The following is a 22,304-nucleotide window of genomic DNA, read 5'->3' as shown; positions in this document are numbered from 1 at the left end:
AGAACATAAAACCAGTTTTAAAAAGAAATTGGTGGAGTGTAAGACACCTGGAAAGTCCTTGCTCCAGGTGGATTTGGGCATCTGAGTTGGGGGGCGGGGGGGAGGAAAAGAAAGTGGCATTGCAGCCTCATTCCACTCATCAACTCGAGAGAAGCCAGCCTGGTAGGATCTGTGTGTCAAGTTAGAAAAGGAGCCGTTGCAACATGCTGCTGGCAGAGCTGGCAGAGCTAGCCGCTGGGCTGAGTGCGCAGTGTTGTCAAAGCATCTTCCTTGTCAGGAATGCCCAACACCCAGGATCCTCTGCAATCCGCACGCCAGCTTTGGAACAGCTGACAGCGGGTGGCTGTGTGTGTCCCATCCAGTAAGTCGTGTGCAAATTCAGAGGAGACACTTTCAGGGTTATATTTGGAATCATTATTTTCTAGATTCACCTCCTGGGCCTGTTACACAAGGTACAGCCCTGGAACTTGAACCCAGAAATAGCCCCTTTGTTTTGGCATTCTCCTAATTTGGCCCTAAAAACTGAAAAGTATTGGGACTATGAAAAAGCAAAGTCTGTGGATGATGAAACTCAGACGTGAGATGTTTCCAGAACACTCTCAGCCTCCTGGAATACAGACAAGATCAAGATTTGTCAAATGGGCCTCCCACCCTGGATCCAGCATGCCAACAGCCGGGGTATGGAGCTACAAGGTTCTGCTCCTCACCCCCCTCATGGGTCTCCCCAGGAAGCCTCTGAGAACCGGCTCCAGCTCAGGATGCACCATCCTGTCTGCAGACAGCACGGTCCCTCCAGGTGCTTTACAGGAGGGCCCCTTGGTAGAGGTGGTCACCCGTGCCAAGGTGTGTGTCGCAGCTGCCTGGGTGGGTGAAGGCCCTGAGCTCAGGTGTGCCCTGGATCTGTGCTCCAGGCCCCGGGGACCAGCAGTCAGCATGGGCAGGTTATGCTGCAGTGACCAGCGACCCCCGAGTCTCAGTGGTCGGCACAGTGGTGACCCGCTCATGCTACATGCCCACCACAGTCATCGTGTCAGTTTTACTCTGGGATCCAGGCTCATGGAACGGCCTCTCTCTGGGGCATTGTCGACTCATGGCAGAGGGAAATGGTGGAGCATGAGCTGGCTCTCAAAGCTTCCACAGGAGTTGGCATCTGCCACTGCCACATTTCTTTGTCATGTGGCCATGCCTGACGCCAGCGGGCAGGGACGTGCCATCCTCCACAGGGAGGCAGGATTCCTTGAACAACACACCCCCCACAGAGGTGTACTCAGTACCTTAGTGGAACACAGGCATTTCCTCTGTCCAACATTACAGGGAATAGATGTTCCTCCAAGGGATCTTTCCCAAGTGAATGAAGCTCTTTTAGAGCCCGAGCTTCTTAGTCATAAACATTTGGTCACACATTTCCCTGCCTCTCTCCTCTGAAGATTCTGTAGATGTTTCTTGATGTAACTCAACCCCGTGAACACACAGGCTGGCAGCACTGGATGAAAGCAGACTGGGTTTGGGAGACACAACTAGAGGACAGCTAAGTGCTAAGTGAGCAGTCCTGAGCTCGAGAGAGCACACTCCCCTGGTTTGTGGGAGGTGTGAGGTGAGCTACAGCAGCTCTGGGTCAGGTCCCAGGGAGCACTAGTTGGGTGCTCAGGCGGCAGACGCTACTGCCTCAGCCCAGGAAGGATCAGAGGTGGTGGCCGGGGTCACCATTGGGGCCAGGTGCAGGCTCGGGAGACGCTGGCCCAGACGGAGCCTTCCCGAACCTGCTTCCCCAGCCGGGACAGGCAGGTCATGTTGACGTCAGTCGTGTAAACCCTCCTGCACCCTGGCCCAGGAAGCCCACTGCATGGAGGCAGTGCCAGTGGGGCCATCCTGAATCTCCAGTCCTCTGTGGAATGGATGCTCCCCTCCCTGGCGGTCTTCACATGCAGGACATCAAGAGTCAGCCCCTGTCTGTGTCTCTGACTTTGGGACCCGCTGGTACCTGAGAATTGTCCAGGTGGCAGGGGCTGCCCGAGGCTTCTTCCTGCGGGCCTTGCAGGATTTCTGCTCCTTCTGAGGCCCTTGCTGTGGTTTCATGGTTCAGGGAACCCTTAGGAACCAAGTCCTGGGCATCTGCTCAGAGTGGCCAAAATTTCCCTGGAAACCACTGCCTTTTGCAGAGTTGCCCACCTTCCTTGACACCCGCAAGGCGTTGAGTTAGAGACCACATCCCTTTCAGGCCTGCTGCTTCTTCAGCAGGCGGGCAAGCCTAGGACATCGCCATCAGTCACTGACGGTTAGCTGTTGAAGGTCCAGATCAGGAAGGAACTCATGGACGGCAGGCATTTGTGGTTTACAGAACTCACACAGGACCCCGAACCTGAAAGGCGGCCATTGTTAATGTTAGAAAAGGGAGAAGGCACTGGAAAGCGAGCCACACTGAGAGAGGAGGCCTCTTGGAGCTTCAGGGCCCTTGTTGAACAGGAGCAGCGAGGAGAGCACGCGTGGCTCCTCTCTTAACCATCCCGGTTACCTGGAACCCAGGCTGCTCCACGCGAGGGATCCAGCAATTCCGTGTCCTGCCCCCTTGTTTTTCAGACGAGGTCCCGGTCTTTAGATTGAAAATTTTGCTCTTCGGATTTTAAAAACATCTTAGACCTGAATACACAGAGTTCTTTTTAAATACATGAATGTTTATTTGTTTTAATGCTTCTTGTTTGCTAGAAAAAACTCCAGCAGAGTTTAGTGCTGAGTGTAGTGAACACTGAGCTTTACAAACTGCACTTTACAGACGAGTTTCAGGTTGGAGTTTTTTCTCACAACTGCTCTCTGCAAGCTCCGTGAGTTGCTGACATCCACTCTGGTGGCTCCTCCTGCAGCAGGACAAGGGCTGAGAGCAGATCCGGGTGAGAACAAGGCTGCGGAAGAAGCAGGTGGAGTCCAGGGGGATGCACGGCAGGAGTGGGGGGAGTGTTGTGTGTGTACATGTGTGTGCCGCTGTGTATGCGTGTGCACGCGTGTGGGGAGATGAAGGTACAGGGCACAGTCCTCGCGTGTTTGTGCATGTATGTATGCCTGTGTACATGTGCTTGTGTGTGCATGCACGTGCGGGGAGACAGAGGCCCAGGGTGCAGTCCCAGTCCACTTGGCTTCCCGTCTGGGTTTGCTCAGCGCAGACTGTGGGCAGCAGGCTGGAATGTGTGGCTTTCTGGGGCCCGCCTGCTGGGACGTGCTGACGCAGACCCGCCTTTCTCGGCTGTTGGAGTTGAAGATAATGGGCGCATTGTCAGTGCTCAGCCGCTGTAAAGCCCGCTCTGGCCGCCTGACTCTCACTGCTGGAGGAGGGAGCCAGCCCTGATGAGACGTCTGTGTGTCAGTGGGGACAGCCCTTGAGGCCCACTGGACAGTGCTCCCTCACTGTTTGATTCCTCCTGAGAACCTGGCCCCGCAGACACCTGGCTTGGCCTGCTGGGCTCCCTGCTCTTGGCTGCTCATCCCCCATCCCAGGCGCCCAGGCCCTGGCCCCATCCTGTCCTGTTCTGGGTTCTGCGGTGTTGCACTTGAGGCCTCAGAGAGCCTGGGCAGCCCCTGGCCAGCCATCCCAGGGGTGGGCACGCCCCCTGCAGGAAGGGAGAAAGGATCCCTGGAATGCTCCCGGTCGGCCCACCCAGTGAGCCCTTGCTCACATCTGCGCTCTGCTCCCGTGGCGAGGCTGGCCTGCACCCTGGCACTGCTGTCTGCTTGCTTTGTGCTCCGCCTGCCCAGCCCGCTCCTGGTCTGGCCTCATTCCCTGGACTGTGTCAGTTCTTTAGATCCTTTCCCCCTCACACTGTAAGTTAGTGGAGGGCCGGGGTCACCCTGGGCAGGGGCTCAGTGGATGTATTGGTGTGGATGGAGGGAGGGAATTGAGCCAGCTGTGGGGCATCCTGAGGCTTCACGCCCGACACGCTGGTGTGGGAGGGGGCTCTGGCCAGATGATGGTGGCATCTGTCCCCTCGGCCCCACCTGTGCCAGGTGTATACGCTGGGGTTCGGGGGGCGGGGAGATGTAAAGCTGGGCCCGTCCTGCAGCAGCACCACCCTGGGCTGTTAGAACCCAGAGGTTTGAAAGGCAGCTGTCGAATCAGCTATGGAACTAGGGAGGAAGGGGTCTTGCTGACAGAGGGCCCCCCGGAGCTTCCTCCCCGGCTGCAGGTCTCTCACATCTCCATGGCTTCCTGAGCCAATTTCGGTGGAATACCAGTCAGGAAAAATGTGTGTCAGGAGAGCCAGTGTCGACGAAAATAATCCATATCCAATCTATAAATGAAAATTTGGGTGAGTTTATTCTGAGCTTAAATCTGAGGATTATAACCCGGGAGAGTCTTTCCACAAAGGAACAGAGCACTCCAAAGAGGTGGGGGGGTATACAGGGTCGTTATATACCCTCAAAGAGGATGTTTCACATATGATTGGAATGTCCCTTTTACAATAGTCGCGAGACTGCTCTGTCGGCACAGCGATTGATGGAAATAGCAGGTAGGTCTTCTGTCTCGGTGAATACAGCAGGGTGGCAGTCTGTTGTCTCCAGCTGGGTGGTCACAGGTGAGCTGGGAGGTGAGTGCAGCAATCAGTTCCTAGCCTAAGGAAAAATGCTAATGTTGGGGGGGGGGGGAAGTTGCATCTTTATCTCAAGGGCCTTTGTTCTGGCCAAAGGAAATGTCTAAGCAGATATGCAATGCGTGCTCAATAGCCAGTCAGGCCCTTTTGGAGGAAAAAAAGAAGTCAGACCGAATTAGGTTTATACCAAATGGCTTCCTCATATACTCCAATATATCCTATTGCTTGCCATTTTTATTTGTCACCAGACACTTGCCCAGCAAGGCCCCTTACCAGCCTGAGGGTCTACGTCTGCGTCAGCCGAATTGAGGGTGCGTGTTGCTGTTGTTGATGACCGACCTCTTCCAGGAGTAGAGTGTGAACCTGAGGAGGCACAGGCGTTTCCCTTCCCTCTTCTTCCCTCTGGGGACCAGCTTTGGGCCAAAAGAATCTTCACCCTTAGAAACATCTTCAGACTCCCCAGCTGTGAGGGTCAGGAATCCCAAATTCACAGTAGAAAGTAGAAAGTAGGCCTTCAAGTAGAAAGCAGGTTGGGTATAGACAGGCCAGGTGTAGACAGGCCAGGTGTAAACAGGCCAGGTGTAGACAGGCTGGATACAGGAAGACCAGATGTAGACAGGCTGTCACACCAGCCCGGCTGAGGGGAGTAGGCTTTCCACAAAGATCTTCTTTGATTCAAAGGTGGTTTCTGGGTCAGTGTGCACAGGAAGCCGGAGATGGCCATCGGCACCCTGGGCAGAACCCAGGCACTGTCACTGTGCCCTTTTAGGAAGGAGGCCCCTGTCAAGGGCGCCTGAGAGGCTGTAACCAGAGCGGCGGCCCAGAGCCAGCCTCCTGGAGAGTGTGGGTTTCACGCCAGCCTCCTCATTCCTGCCCACGGGGCTGAGAAAGCCGCTATTGACAGAAAGTGGGGCAGAGGAGGCGTGGTGTGGGCTCCCCTCCCATCCTCAGGGCCCTGCTTGGAGGGACCGCAGGAAAGACTCCTGTCCCACGGTGGGTGCCTGCTGCTGCCCACACGTCCTGATTTTTGTTAATAAAATTTGGCCAGAGGTAAAGGCCACAGCGGTGAACTAAAAAGCCACCCTGACCTTCTGGGGTGGAAGTGCCTGGGTGACAGGCCCCCATGCCCCCCACCCCACATAGTTCCCCCGAGGCTGCAGCATCTGGAGTATCACTGGGGGCTGGTCTTGGGCCCACAGGAGGAGCCGAGCTCCCAGACCAAATGAAGGGCCTTTGTGACCACTACCCACCTCAGTCCCTCCACCAGGCCTTGCCTCCTGGTTGATGCCCCCAGCCCACCGCCTCTCACCCACTGGAGCCGCCAGCCCACATTCTGTCACCCTGAGGCCAGCGCCCCATGGATTTTCGGAATGAGACGACACGACTTGGGCCCTGAAAAGCCTCCTAGCCTGGCTGATGGTGGGGGAGGGGACTGTGCAGTCTTTCACACCATGGCTGCCCGGTGCTCCCCTCACCCCACTCCGACCTCATCCTAAGTGTCCTGCGTCCTGTCCTAGACACATCACTGTCCCCGGGGTGCAGAGACCCAAATGCAGGATTGGGTGGCTGGGCTCCTTCAGTCATCAGGGTGACTGCAGGGAAGGCGTCCCCAGGGGGGCTTTGCCAATGCCTTTGATGTTCCTGCACTTTCTGTCCCCACTGGGATGTGAGGGACTGAGCTGGGTCAGCCACTAGCTCACATCTGAGCAGAGAGGGTGGGGAGAGGGTCTCAGAGCCCAGTCTGTGCACCACCTGCTCAGGGACCTGGCTGTCCAGAAGTCTGTCATCTCAGAGTGCCATTCCCTGGGAGATGGGGTAGCCCCCTCAGTAAACCACTGCAGACCCTCTCGGTGGGTAGAGGGATCCTGATATCTAGGCCCACCCTGCCGGCAGGCACTCCAGTGGCCCCATGGCTCCGTCCTGGGCTTGCATCTGCACTCATGCTTAAGGATGTTGCACTTGAATTAAAATGTGAGTGTTGACGAGCAGCCTCAGCCATGTTCCTGCAGCCTGTGGGCCTGGATGGAGCACTGCTGCTGCTTCCTCGCCCGTTCATCAGCTGGCCTTCTCCTTTGTCAGTCCAGTCCTTTTGCTTTCACGTTTGGTGTGTTACCTGCCTCCTGGGAGGAAGAAGCAGGTCATTTCCATTTCTGGTGCATGTTTGAGAACCAAGCAGTCAGGTGTCTTTTCTGACCCTCCACGGCGGGTGCACCAGTGCATCTGTGGCCCCTAGCCTCTGTCTTCTAATCTTAGGCACTTCGAGGTCTGGATATTTACAGGGAGGGTCCATGCGCTGAGACTGGCTGTCTCCCGTGGGCCTGGTGCCAGGAGGAACATGCTTAGTCATAGGGGAATGAAGATGAGGAGAAACAAGGATCTTGACTTTAAAAATCACCCCCATTTCAGGGCCGGCCCGGGGGCACAGTGGTTAAGTTCATATATTCCATTTCTTGGCAGCCCAGGGTTCACCAGTTCGGATCCCGGGTGCGGACATGGCACCGCTTGGCAAAAAGCCATGCTGTGGTAGGCATCCCATGTATAAAAGTAGAGGAAGATGGGCATGGATGTTAGCTCAGGGCCAGTCTTCCTCAGCAAAAAGAGGAGGATTGGCAATAGTTAGCTCAGGGCTAATCTTCCTCAAAAAAAAGAAATCACCCCATTTCAATAAAATTTTACCTGAAGTTAGTTAGGAAAATAAATCCTTTGTTGAAGAGTGAAGTTTTAAAATGTTTTCCCAGATATATAAATTTTGTTGTTAAAGGCAGTCCTGCGGTTGCCCAAATGACAACACATTGAATTCACAGTTCAGCAAAATGGTGATTAAATGCTTTTACACCAGAACTGGATCAGCCATTCCACTAACCAATGTTTAACACATAATCACATTCTAAGACACATAAGATTTATGATCAAGTACAAGGCAAAGGTCCTTCGTCTGAAGTCAGCCCATCTCTGTGTGTGTGCGTTTGGTTGAAATGGGAATCCTGAGTTATATAAGGAGAAGAAATAAGTCCTTTACTGCCAGCAAGGTCGTCAACATCTGTCATTGTGTCCTCTTGTCCCTCTTATTTGGGATGTCTTGTTGGTATGCCAGGTTTTGGTGAACGGGTGAGTTATATTGTACAGAGAGCAGGCCAGGCTAAAGTGCTCACACAACGTTCTCTCTGACCCTGTGTCCACTCCCTCTCTTCCCCTGCACCCAAAGACCTAGAAACTATTTCAAGAGTTTGCCCACACATGTTTCTCTTGGCTCACTGCTTATGTATGCATGCACACATACTTTCAGAAGCCCTTGCACACACACTGGCCCTCAACACACCCAGCCCTCGAGCACAAACCTGCCCCTCGCACACACCAGGCCTTCACACACATACCCAGCCCTTACACACACACTGTCCTTCACACAGACAGCTGGCCCTTACACAGTGGCCACACACACAGACACCTGGCCCTCACGTACACACCCAACCCTTGTACAAACCTGTTCAGCCCAGCAAACATCAGGGAAGGAAATGCTAAACAGAGTAAATGTTCCAGACGATTGAACTTTGCTCTTTAAGACACCAAAACAGTGTTCTTTTTTAAGTGTTTCTTATGGAAATATTTCTAAAATGTACTGTACACTTTCCTGTTTTCTTAAGCTGAATTGAATGTATTCAAGGTAATTTGATTTTGCTGGAATGTAATGGTTTCTGCTCTCAGGCTTCCTCGCATCTGCTTCTCCCTCATGATTTGTGTGTCCTGGACACTCTCAGTCAGTAGAGTTGAGTCGGCCTGTGCAGAGCACACGCTGCAGCGCTCCAGCCTGAATGGCCCTCAGGCCACGGGTTTGTTGATATCTGTTCTGAGGTGCAGACTCTCAACGTCCACCTCCAGTCGTGTAACCTGGCTCATTCATCAGAGCCCCTCCCCAAGAGCAGGAACAAGCACCACCCACAGATGATTGGGGAGCTCCCCTGGCAGCAGCTCTGGGGACGGCCTCATGTCTCTGTCTCTCCCTTGTCATGAAGTGCCCAGAGCGCAGGTGACAGCCAGGAAGGGCCTGCATGGGGGCCCCGCATGTGGTCACGCAGGGGTGCGTTGGCATCTGAGAGGCTGTAGCAGTTGTTTCACTTGGCTTACCCAAGGCTTCCTCAACTTACCTGACCTGGGAAGTGGCCTCCCGGCCGGCAGACAGCTTCTCTTGGGCAGCTCTTGCCTAGACCAGGCTCTGAGTGGAGAGGGCTGCACAGGGAGTGGGAGTTGGTGGAAAGGTGCCCCCCAAGCTGAGTGTGGGGGCCAGATCCAGTCATGATGGAATCGAAGGGCAGAGAAGGGACCAGGGAGGCCGTGGCTGCCCTGTGAGTGACCAGAGCTGTCTCTAGGACCTCAGTGAGCATCAGCCCCTCTCCTCCTCATGTTGGGCAGTTTTCAGAAGATGAACCAGTGAAACAGAGGCCAGGAAACTCGACGGGAGCTTGCTGACCACAGCTGGACAAGGGAAGTCCTGCCTTGTGGGTCTGCAGGAGGAATGGGCCTGGATTTGGGCATCGGAGCAGCTGGAGGCCATCTCTCCCTGGGAAATCCAAAATAGGTCGTGAAAGACGTGTCCCCTAGGATTGCATTCCACTTCCTTCCTGCCAGGCTCACAGTTAAGCATTTGCTTCAAATCTCTATAAGGATGTCACAGCGTGTCTGGCCCCTGGAGGGTGAGTCATGCCCCTGGCTCAAGACTAGCTCCATTCATTCTCATGTACTAGATGTTTGCTTCTGACTCGGGTGTGGTTTGAGTTTTTGGAAATCAGACCACATTGGCATTTTCTGGACAAAATCATTATTTAGATAATTCCCATCAAGAAGTGAGTGGCCCTGCCTGGCAGGAAAGAGCCAGGTATGTGGAGGGAGGAGAGCAGACAGACATAGGAGGCCCCTCTGGGGCATGGGAGCTCCGGAAGGTGTCTGACCTGCTGCCTCACCATACGACACGGAGATGGGAGCCAAGCTGGCTCAGGTCTTCCTCGAGTCACTGGTTTCCAGACACTGAAGTGACACTGCAGCACACACCTCCCCAGCACTGCGCAGCCTGGCCCTCAGACAGGACACATGGCCTCTCTCCAGGTCCTTATGCACTTCAGGCCCAGAGGATTGGCTTTTGTATTTCAATTTCCTTAGGAAACTATCTGTATGATTAGCTGTTCAGAGTCGTCTCAGATGTAACCATTGTCCATTTAAAAATCCATGTCCCAATTTTTACCTCTTTGGCTTTTAACTGTTATTTGTAGCCTTGTGTTTCTTTTCCAAACAAATGAACCTTATAGTATTTGCCCAGGATATGTTACATCTAAAAATAGCATTAAACATTTTTTAAACTAAAAGCATTCCATCTTTTCATAAAAGTATATTGCACCATGGGGCCGGCCCTGTGGCCGAGTGGTTAAGTTCGCGCGCTCCACTGCAGGAGGCCCAGTGCTTCGTTGGTTCGAATCCTGGGCGCGGACATGGCACTGCTCATTAAACCACGCTGAGGCAGCATCCCACATGCCACAACTAGAAGGACCTACAACGAAGAATATACAACTATGTACTGGGGGGCTTTGGGGAGAAAAAGGAAAAAAAATAAATAAAATCTTTAAAAAAAAAAAAAAACAGTATATTGCACCAAAAATGTAAAAGGGAAATCAGGTATCAATGATACTATTTGAAGAATAACTGAATTGGCACAATTCTGTGATTTGATGAAGGATGCCCTATTAGTTTCTATTTAAATTTTTAAAAAATAATCCATACAATTAAAATGTATTTGCTGTGGATGATCTCCTTTTCCAAGTGTAAAATGGCGCATGGACCAGCTCTGTCCTCCCGCAGGGCCCCCCATTCCCTGGACAGAACTGGGAGCGCCAGGGTGAGGGTCAGGGAAGGGGAAGGCCTCCTGAGAAACTCCCCACGCTCCATGGAAGACCCTAAAATGCAGCATTTAAGGTGCACGTTTCAGAATTTGATGAATGGAACTTATGCCAAATCTAAACTCAGTTGTCCCTCATGTGATATAAGTGACAACCCTCACTTACCAGGTGTTATTTAGGGTTCCCTCGTAGGCACAGGTGTCAGGTCTACCTAATGCAGGAACGAGCTCTTCCTCAGTCTGCTTCTCTGTGTGATGACGCAAAGGACCAGCAGATCATCCCCAACAGGAACTCCTCGCTATGCTGAGGATTTGCCTGCACCTTCCCTATTTTACTAAGATGACTCACATACCTGGACATAAGACAGGGGGCTTCAAAGTGGAGCCTTGAGTGCCAGCCAGTGAAAGTGTCCTGTGTGCCTGATGAATTGACATCTTAAATTTCCAGATCTTCTCTTCCATTTCAGGATCTGGAATCCCATGACACTTATATCCAGAACACACTCTCTGCCCTCTACCCACCTTTTGAGGCCACAGCAGCCACAGTACTCTGGCAGCTGTTCAGCATGGCTGAGAGGCTCCACGGAGGGGACGGGCTGCGCTGCCTCACTGATTTCCTCATCCCCGCCGAGAGGGCCCTGCAGCACCTGCAGCAGGAAGCTTGTGTGAGTACCTCCTTTCAGGAGATAGAACCTGTGTAGGGACCTCACTCAGAGCCTGTGTGAGATACTGCCCTCAGGGGACAGAGCCCATGTGAGACCCTCCCCTCAGGGGACACAGCCTGTGTGAGGACTTCTCCTCAAGGCACACCTTTCTGTTCTTTCCTGGAAGGAGAGACAGGGAAAATATTACCTGGTACCTTGAACTGAGTAAGTATAATTTTAGATTTGACAAATACGCCAGTGAAATAGGCAAAGGAGTGCATGCCTCTGAATTTGAAATTAAACTTGTAATTAAAACAAATATAAAACCAGTGAGCATTGGGTAATTTTTTTTGAAAGAAAGCTGTGAGGCTATGATAAAATAAAAATAAATTATAACCTCTGCCATTATTTTATAGAGTTTAGACACATAATGGATATATCTTGCCACTTCTCTCCATTTTATTGGTCCATATAGGCACTGGCTCAGCTCCTTCCCTCTGGCTTCTGGCTCCTGCTTTCCCTCATCCCAAATGATTGCTGAAATAAGGCCTTGTGTCCCAGAAATGGGGCTTCTCGGGACTGCCAGGGAGTGTAGAAGTTGTTCTGTCTGCAGACATCCACCTGGTTCCCTCCACTGAGTTTGAATGAAGGAATTAGGTCACCCTCCTGAGTAATCATCTCAAAGCCAACTTACTGGATCAGTTCCTGCACATACAAATAAACCCTGCTTAATGAATTTCTTGTGTTTAGTTTTGGGATATTTTTATTATACGTTATTTTTGAAGCAAAGTTAAAACTAATTATAGTCAAGTTGTGGGTATATTGCAGTGAGCCACTGGAAAGATTCATGGCTAATTCTTAAGAAGGAGCACCTTACTAATCAGCACCTTCTATCACTCCACTGATATTGAATTAGGGCTTAAAAAAAACTACCACTGGGCTACTTTGAATTATTAAATTCTTTGAAGGTCTTTTAGCTAGAATGATCGTGGTAGAAATGACCGAAGATGTCCCAGATTTTATTCTTTGTATGAAGTAGTCTACCCAGAGGACATTTTCCTTTGTGATTATATGCCTTTTGTACATTTAAAGAACGCTGATTGACATAGGGAAGAAGCAAAGAAAGGTCCTCATCAGGAGAGAGAAACAGCAGCACAGGGAACCAATCTGCTCTAAGTCGGATCTCAAAATACCCATTTCCTTTCAAAGTGTTTCTTGGAAAGCTATTCTGACCTAATATTTTGCCTTCTTTCTTCTGTTAAGTTTCTTTTTCCTTCCATTTTAACCATGAGTCATCCCCCTTCCCACTACAAAATTGCTTATCTTCTGAGAAAGCCAAATGAATAATATTACTCTTTAATATGGATACATATTTATGAGTATTTAATTTGATAAGCACAAAGTGAAATTTAGGGACAGTCTTGCTATTTGCATATTTATATTTCTTTTTACTTTTTAATAAAATAAAACTTGATCATGTATGACATAGGAGAAAATGAACTTATCTTGAGAGCTATGAATATAAACATATTTTAGTTAATATAAATTTAATGAAGTTTTTATTCATTTAATCACTATTGTAGAAGTATATGGTTTGGAGATCATTATTAATCATATTAATTTTAAGATAAATTGTCATGTTAAGTTAAAATTTCAACCACCACCGTTCTCCCATCGCTCCATAGATACAAGAAGAGCTTAAAATCACTCATTGGCTTATTTGTAACTTTGTTTCATCACAGTTTGTGTCTGAAAATGTCTGGAGAAGTTTAAAGAAAGTAATCACCAAAGATATAAAAATAAAATGTTTCTACAAAGCAGGGAAAGCAGGGGGAAGGGGATAAAATAAAGAGAGTGAAATCAAATGGAATCAGAAAGAGGGGAGTAAAGGAAACACAGACACGAAAAAGAAAAAGCACGACATATAGAATAACAGTTACTAACAATGGTAGACCAGCCAAATTCTAACCAAAGGATAACTGGTGTAGCAATGTTCGTAACATACTAAATACAGTAAAGAACAAAATGCATTGTTAGAGCTAAAGAGGATCATTCAATAAGAAAACCAGTAATAACCAGGAACACATAACAATCTGTAGCACCTAACAACAACAGAGCCTGAAAATGTTTAAAACATAGAGTAATTCATAACTAGAGTGGGAGATTTTACCTCTCTCCAAAGCAAACAGGATAAGCAGACCACTTCTTACTTAGGATGTACGTCTGAACACGTGATATCTCTCCTCCACTAAAGGACGTGCATAGAGTCCTTTTAGAATACAACAATTTTAGAATACACATCTTTCTCAAGCACACATGGCGCACTGTCCAAAATTTGATAAAATTCTGGTCAAATTTTACAATTAGAGGATATACATTTATCTCAAAAATGTATACAATCAGAGAATGTTACAGAACATACATTCTTCTTAAGTGTATGTGTCTGTGCACAGAGTTTATTGACGCCCCACCTTCCAAGGAAACTCGGCCTGGGCCCCACACAAAGGGCTGTGTCTGGGCTCGGGGCCAAAATTGGCCACTTTGGCCTTGACTCTAAGGCACAAGTTACAAAAAATATGTCCTGCGTCATGTTCCTTGTCTGGGCTGGCCACCCCAATGGGCACATGACAGGACTTTAGAAACATCCCATCTGTGGGAACAAAAAAGATAAAAACACCACATCCGTGGGAACAAGAAGAAATAACTCAAAGTATCCAAATGTCTGAAACCCTGAGTCAGAACCCAGAGAAACCTTAGGATAAAAGGGAGTCACAGGCATAGAATAATTGGAAGTCTTGCTGAGGAAAGGACGCTTTGCCTCAAACCCGGACAATCGGCACTCCCACCCGCCGTACAAACTATTGGGACTTCCCCAGCTGACGGTGGTGTGGTTGTTGTAAGTACTGATTTGTTGTTCCCCTTTATCCCTGCTCCTTGTTCTGTTTCCCTTTATCAATAAACTTTGATTGCTTAAACAACCAAGTAGCCTTGGCAGTACTTGTCATTCCTTGCCCATTGCAGCTGTGGGCAACAGTACATTTATCAAAATTGACAAAAATTGACCATTAGCCATAAAGTGTAAACAAATACCAAAGAATTGATATCTAAAGACTGCAATGCAATAAAACTAGAAATCAATTTTAAAAAACCTTGTATTTTGAAAATTGCAAATGTACATCTAAATAGAGAAGGGATCATGCAGAGAACCATAAAGGAAATTGGCAAAACATTTAGAGCTGATGAACGGGTGAGTCCTATTTCCAGTTAGGATGGAGAAGGGTATAAAAGACCTCTACATTTGCCAAAACAACAAGAAATTCCTAGATAAACCAAAACAATTACACTTTCCTTTAAAGCCATCCAAGAGCTGTGGATACAGAAAGATCTAAAGAACTAAACTATGATGAAACAATGCCTTCCTGAGTGAGCAAAGAACAGAAGACACTTTCATACCTGGGGCCAGTCACTGACGTTGTGGAGAGGATGGATGGAGGAGTAAGCTGCCAGAGAAGGACCATCTATGCTCAGATAAGGAGAAATTGAATTCAAGAAACTTCAGGGCTGACATATCAGATTAGAATGTGAAGGAGCCTTGAATGTGAAGATAATCTTCTCTACTAATCCTAAGCAATTCTCTTATGGGGAATTCTGCTGAGTAAGTGGAGACTGGGAGGTGGAGACAGAAAGCAAAAGATCTCAAAATCTTATAGTCACACAGTTTCAAAGTATCATGAGCTCCAACTCTCATGGTCTCGTGGTCTCACAGTCATAAAACTTTAGTCTCATAGTTTCAACATCTCTCAGTTTCAAAGTCCGGCAGTGATTGGTACCAGGCTCCCCTGGATGGAGAGTTGTGAACTCACCATCAAAGCATTTAAAACCAGAGGTAAACTGAAATTAACCAAAACTGAACCAAACCCCACCCAATTCAAATTTTATAAGATATCTCAAGTGGCCAAGATAGTCAGGGGCTGAGCTGGAAAGTGGTGAGATATCTCCCTGGACTCTTGGAGCTTGAATTCTAAGGCTCTGATAGAGCTTAAGTCACAACTCACCCCAACCAGCTCTATTTCTAAATGCATTAAACTGATAAACAACTCATCCTAGCTGCCTAACAGAGGAAAGAGCATTTCCTCCTTAAAAGAAAAAAAAAGAATTATCCACTTGAGACAAAACTCTGGCATGAAATTTAAAAATTGTGAGATGTGCAAAGGGACTAGATTATCAACCATAAACATGAGAAAAATTTGTCCATAGAAACAGACTCATAGACTACCCAGGTTTGGAGTTATCAGGCAAAGACTTTAAAAACTATGATAAACATATGGATGAAGTAGACGAAGAGATAGAGAATGTCAGAAAAGATTTGAAAACTATAAAAAAAGAACAAAATGGAAATCTTTGGGATTAATGTAGTTTGGACACAACAAAAGAAAGGATACATGAATTTGAAGACATGCCAAAAGAAATCAAGAAAACGGAAGCACAGAGAGAAAAGAGAGTAGGGGGAAAATAAGCAAAGCCTCCAAACCTGTGGGAGTGTTGAGCAGTTAAACATATGCCTAATTGGATTTCCAGAAGGGGAGGAGTGAGAAAATAGGGCAGAAGACATATTTGAAGAAATACTATTGGAAAATTTTCTAATTTGTTAAAAACAGCAACCCATAGACCCAGGAAGCTCATCAAACTCAGAACAGAATAAATGAAAACAAAATAACAGACACATTGTAATTAAAATGCTGAAAACCAGTCGTAAAGAGAAAATCTTAAAAGCTAACAGAGAAAAAAGGCACTTTACACACAGAGGCAGCAGTAAGAATGACGGGTGACCCTTCTTCAGAAGCATTGGACTTCAGGAGATGATGGAAAAACATCTCTAAAATATTTTAAAAACTCAAATGAAAATTCTATATCCAGCAAAAATATCTTTCAAACATACAGATGAAATAATGGCATTTTCAGGTAAGCACAAGAATAGGCTAGCAGAGGTGCAACACAAGAAATGCTAAAAGGAGGTCTTTGGGCTGAGGGAGATGGCACCAGGTAGACACTCAGACCTGCAGTTAGGGGTGAAGAGCATGAGGAAGGCTGAGTGTGGAGTCAGCATGACGTATGAAATATTGCAGTAACTGGTGTGATGCATCTCTTTTGATTGAAAGCCTGCTAATGATCTTGAGAAATTCAGGTTCCTGGACACTTTGTGAGAGCCCGTTATAAAGAAAGACCCTGCGCTTATTGTTAGCAGCTGAACTGTGGCTTTTAAACAGTGAGGCCCACTGACCTCTTCTCAAATTAAAAACTTTGGTTCTGACACTTCTTCCTTAAAACACTGTAAACAACCTGAGCGCACCATTTGGAGAAGATGTTGAGACCAGAGAAAGAATTACTCTTTGCAACCTGGAGTTTTCTCAGAACTGGAACTATTTGGAACATGACTAGAAGATTTATAGCATCTGGCTAATTTGGCAGCAACCCCAGGGGAGCCAAAAGATTTACAATCAAAGCCATGGTGAGTTTGCCCAAGGAGAATCTCAGAACTGTGAACTGCGTTGGGGCTGGGAAGAATGATGTTCTTCTCTCTGTTTGTTTCCTTTTCAAACCCTCGATGTGCAGTTTGCACATAATTCGGTGGTTCGTGTGGTGTGCGTTATTACGACATCAAAGCCAAAGCCCCCACAAGTACAACCTGAAGAAGCTTCTCATTTCAGTTGATACAGAAAAAACATTTTGACAAAATTCAACACCCTTTCATGATAAAACCACTTAAACTAAGAGCAGAAGGAAACTACCTCAACAGAATAAAGGCCATATGTGAAAAACCCACAGCTAACTTCATACTCAATGGTGAAAGACTGAAAAGTTTCCTCACTTTCTCCGCTGCTGTGCAACGTTGTCCTGGAAGTTCTTGCCAGACAAATTAGGCAAGAAAAAAAGAAATTAAAGTCATCCAATTCACAAAGGAAGAAGTAAAACTATCTCTGTTCACAGATGACATGATCCTGTATGTAAAAAGCCATAAATATTTCACAAAAAATTGTTGGAACAGGGCCGGCCCTGTGGCCAAGTGGTTAAGTTTGCACACTCCACTTCAGCGGCCCAGAGTTTCACCAGTTCAGATCCTGGGTGCGGACCTAGCACCACTCATCAGGCCACGCTGAGACGGCATCCCACACAGCAGAGCCAGAAGGACCTACAACCAGAACATACAACTATATACTGGGGAGCTTTGGGGAGGACGGGGAAAAAAAGAAGATTGGCAACAGATGTTAGCTCAGGGCCAATAGCTGCAGCTATTGACATGTCTGCATTCCCCAAACTGCCTGGAACTCATGCTTTCTGAAGGCAATGCCCGTGTTTGACTTGTGTGCCACCCATCCCGAAGTCTAAGCCTTTTCTAGAGTGAGTTCTTTTCAAAGAAGCACTTCAGAACTCACCCCATAGTCTACAGCTTGGTTGTAAAACCTTGTTGACTTCTTCAAGTAAGTAGAAAGGACCCTGTTGCATTAGGTTGAGCTTGCAGCCCATGTTGCTGGTGTCCTGCTTGGGTACCAGCATCCCGTCACTGTACCCCCCACCCTGCGATTCCAGAAGCAGTGCTTTCCTTGGGGGGCTGCCCATGGGCACCGGGGAAAGCCATAAATGCTGTAGGGCTTCGACCAAGGGCCGGTAGGGACAAGAGTGTGAAAGCCCAGCCCCTTGCCCAGGTGCGGCCACCTCCTAGAGCCCCATGGGCCCTGCTGCAGCTGCCTGTGGTCAGACTGTGCCTGGGGTTCCCCCTTCCTGCCCTGGTGCCCTCCTCTCCCTAGCCTCCCACGAAGAGCTGTAAAAGTGGGTTTTAATGGACTTCACTTAACCAGAAAGAAACCCCTATTTTCGGTCCTAGTGATGGTTCGCTTTTCTGAGGTGCAGGGGGCCCAGTCTCTCACCCTCCCCGCAGTGTGGAGACAGGTTCCTGGCTCTGACAGGTCCATACGCTGCTGGTCTCCCTCCCACCTCTCTTGTCCCAGGCCAGGTACACAGGCTGTATCTTCTTCCACGAGGGCTGGCCGCTGTGCATCCACGAGAAGGTGGCGGTGCAGTTGGCATCCCTGCATGGAGTCAGGCTCAGGCCTGGGGACTTCTACCTGCAGGTCACATCGGTGAGGAAGCAGTCAGCCAGACTGGTCTTAAAATGCCTCTCTCGGCTCGGACAAGGCTCAGAAGAAGTCTCTGTCCCTGAGGCCATGTACAGCTGCGTCTTCACAGGAGAGTTCCTGGAATGGGTGAATGAGGAGCGGAACAGTGTCCCCTTGCAACACTGCTTGCTGACCTCAGGCTCAGCGGTCTACCGCACCCCGTGGAGCAACGTCACAGACCCCATCTTTGTACCCGTGACCAGAACCGTCCAGCCCAGCTGCTCCAGCTGTCCCGGGCCCCAGCAGCTACCGCCCAGTAGTGCCTGGGAGGACCTGGCCCCAGCACCAGCCACAGCCAGCCCTTGTCTGCGAGGGAGCACCCCTTCCAGCGACACCCCAACCCTACCCTGCTGCAGCGGGCATCCTGGCAGTGACCAGCCCAGCCATCCTCCTTACCTGAAGAGAGCTGAGTGGGAAAGACCCAGGGCCGTGTCTGGGAGCTCTGACAGAGGCCTTGTAGGTGTCGGCCTCTTAGAGTGGAGCCTGGGGAAGCCCCTTGGGAGCCCCAAAGGACCAGGAGGGTGGCTGGACACCCTGGACAAGAAGGACAGCCCCCAGGCCGTCACCTTCCATGGGGACGCAGGCAGTCCAAGCTCCAGGAGGCAGCCACCCAGGGACCAGGCCAGCATGGAAGCCAGACGCTGGTTCAGGAAGTCCTACATGGAGGCCCTGCGGAACCCCATGCCCCTGGGCTCCAGCTCCGAGGGGTCCCTTGGGGATGAGGCCTGTAGCTCCCAGACCAAGGGGTCCGGGGCAGAGGCCAGTCCAACCCAGAAAGAAAGGGGGAGTCCGAGTCAAGACAGCAGTCCAGGAGCCACGGGGAGGACCCTTCCCAGGAGGTCTCGGTCCTGGGACAGGTCCCTTAGAAGCTCCCAAAGTGACGACCACCGGGCTTCTCACCACTCAGTGAGTGCCAGGCCCTGGGGTCTCTTAGGAGGATAAGCTGCAGGGACCAGAAAGGCAGGCTCCAGCGGCCCCTCATGTGCCACAGCGGAGAGTCCCAGCTGCAACAAAGAGGAAGGTAAATGTCCCCTCCCCTCCCCTCCCCACACCCTCCCCTCTTCCCCATTCTCCCCTCCCCTTCTGCTCCCCTTGTACCTTCCCTCCTCCTCCCCTCCCTCCCCTCCCCTCCCCACACCCTCCTCTCTTCCCCATTCTCCCCTCCCCTTCTGCTCCCCTTGTACCTTCCCCTCCTCCTCCCCTCCCCTCCCCTCCCCACACCCTCCCCTCCATCTTCACCCTCCCTTTCCCTCCTCCCTTCTCCCACCCTACTGCCCTGTCACATTTGTCACATGTCATCTGGTCAGTTGATTCAGTAGAAGCCTGTCTTCATATGTTTATTGACTGTTGAAAATAATGCTCACATGTGTTCATTTCCTGTGGCTGCCACAACAAAGTACCACAGAAATGGTGGCTTAGAACAATGTAAATTTATTCTCTCACAGCTCTGAGGACAGACATCAGACATCAGGGTGCCCCAGGCTCTAGAGGAGGGTTGTTCCTGCCTCTTCCAGCCACCGGGGGCTCCAAGCATCCTTGGACTTGTGGCCACAACCATGCTCTTCTCCCTGTGTCTGTGCCTCAGACCTCCTCTCCTTTCTCTTGTGAAGGTACCTATTGCTGGATCAGGGTCCACCCTTAGCTCCATTTATTCACATCTGCAAAGACCCTTTCCACATAAGGCCACATTCGCAGCACCTGGGCATGGACACATCCTTTTGGAGCGTCAACTTTAAAATTATATAGCCAGTTATTTTACCAGCAAAGTGAGTTTATTCTGGAATATCAAAAGAATTGCAATTTGGGACATGCGCACTGTGGTGAACCACAGGAAAGTCCAAAAAATAGAGAAGGAACTGCTTTTACAGAGAAAAAGGGGGATTGGGAGGGGCTGTTCTAGAAGAAAGCCAGTTGGAGGAGAGTAAGAGTTAAGGTTGGTGATAGCTTCTCATTGGCTGAACTGTGGCACTTTCCATTGGGCTGGGATTGTTGCTAGGCAACAAGGAAATCTTCCTCCCTCCTGCTAGCAGTAAAGCGGAGGAAACTTCCTGTTGGAGATGGAGGTACCTCTCTTCCTGTTAAGGGTCATGGATGAGCAGTATAGTGTGAGACTTGCTCTACAGGCCTTCCCAGCTCCAACTCTAGTTGAGGTTTCCTTTATTGCTTTGCACAGGGGTAACCATTCAGCCCACCACATTGCATTAATACTCCTTTCACACAGGTAAATCAGGTGTAATGTTCATTTTTAAGTAGAACTAGGTCAGTGATTTTATGTTCCTTAGTTACACACACGCCTGGAAGACCCTTGGTACACTACGGAACTGTCCCATGGCACTCCCTAGTATGGGGACTGTCTCTTTTCCATATAGCTCTAGAGGGAAAATGTGATATTTAAAGGAATCTTTGCAGGGCATAAAGAAGAATGACAACATATTAAGTCAAATATTTCAACTATTTCTCTTTTTTTGTTGAATGAAAATATGTTCTGTGAAGAACAAGAACAGTGACTGTGGAAAGAAGCAAAAAATGTGAAAGTGCCATGGGCCTTGGAGCAGGGTTAGCCCCAGCAGCTCAACCTGATAAAGTAAGGGATCACAAGCTCTCCTCTCTGTGGTCTCCTCACCCGCAAGACGGCAACACCCGGCCTGCCCACCTGGCCCAGCAAGCGGGCTCCAAGGGGGACCGCATCCCAGGCTTCTTGGAGACCCAGAGAGTTGCTCACAGCCCTGGGTGGGCCTGCCCACAGCACATTGTGAAGGACTCTCAACCAAAATTAGGTTGTCTGGTCCTACTTCAAATTCTGACAGAATTCACATGGCATGGAACACACACTTACTTACTACAAAGAGTTTTATAATAAAATTATTTACTTAGGGCTAACACATTTTAAGGACATCTTCACTGCAGTTCAACTAAAATTAAAAGAAAGCAATAACTCCCTGGCCATTGTTTCCAGGTCCTAAACTTTCCTTTATGTCCATCTCCTTTCCTGTTTGTATTGGGCAGAAAACACACACAATTCACATATACACACTGGATGACACAGTGAAAACTCTTGTCTGCAGCTAATCCATGGCTAGGAGACAGAGTGTGTCTTAACCTCAAGTGTCAACATAAAATACAATCAAGTAAATTTCTCTCTGTGGAGAAATGCTGGCTGCACAAATGCTGTCCATGGACATTCAGGCATAGTGTCCCTAGACAGTGTTGCAGCACAGGGTCGACAACCGGACAAGATGTGACAATCGGAAAGGCAGCAGGTTTAGTTCAAACAAACCAGCACTGCCAACTGGAAGCCGGGCTCAAACCTTGGCTGCCTGTGTGTAGACTAGAGCATCTAGGAAGACCCAGGTCTCGTCATCAGAGATGCTGTGTTCTCAGGTAATCGTTTCTCTTGGGCCCCAATGGGCTTTGCCTTCTCAGTATCTGGAAATTATGTGTGAGACGACACTGAGAGCTGTCGGGGAGTTCTCCTCACCTGAAGCTGGGAGCACATCTTCCCTTCTTCTCCACCTGGTCTTCCTCTTCACTGACCATGCAGGGCCTGCCTGTACGGTGTCTAACATCACAAGAGGAAGGAAGACACTGTGAATAAGTGGTGGGCAGTGGTACCAAAGGTCTGGGCAGAGGAGCAAGAACAATTGATTACCCAACCAGTGACCAGTGGATCATTGATACAGGCCCTTGCCTTCAGTCGCTGCTGCCTGGCAACACACACTTGTCCCTGGAGTCAGCAGTTTCTGGGGTGGTCCTAGACCCTATGTGTTCATTAATGCAGGAAAATGCCTCAGCTGGAACCCTTTGAAGACACCTAAGTTGGAAAAGAAACATTTAGCACACTGACTTTTCTACAGTGACAGGTGCAGTTTGCTTCTTCTGTCCCAGCTTGCTCCTCCTCTGTTCTGGCTTTTCCTCCTCTGTTCTGGCTTTTCCTCCTCTGTTCTGGCTTTTCCTCCTCTGTTCTGGCTTTTCCTCCTCTGTTCTGGCTTGCTCCTCCTCTGTTCTGGCTTTTCCTCCCCTGTTCCAG

General features: G+C 49.2%; 1 protein-coding gene across 1 annotated transcript in view; it reads left to right on the top strand.

Annotated features, from left to right (window-relative positions):
• PLEKHG4B (pleckstrin homology and RhoGEF domain containing G4B) overlaps positions 1–22,304 on the top strand; it is a gene marked incomplete at its 5' end in the record, with an annotated part of 72,962 nt that overhangs the window by 9,755 nt on the left and 40,903 nt on the right. Inside the window, 2 exon segments of the mRNA XM_070519710.1 lie at positions 10,926–11,123; positions 18,110–19,298. Of these exon segments, the coding sequence (XP_070375811.1) occupies positions 10,926–11,123; positions 18,110–19,298 (1,387 nt within the window).

Source organism: Equus asinus, chromosome 10 (assembly GCF_041296235.1).
Source record: "Equus asinus isolate D_3611 breed Donkey chromosome 10, EquAss-T2T_v2, whole genome shotgun sequence".
NCBI lineage: Eukaryota > Metazoa > Chordata > Mammalia > Perissodactyla > Equidae > Equus > Equus asinus.
This window is presented reverse-complemented; position numbering and strand designations above follow the sequence as displayed.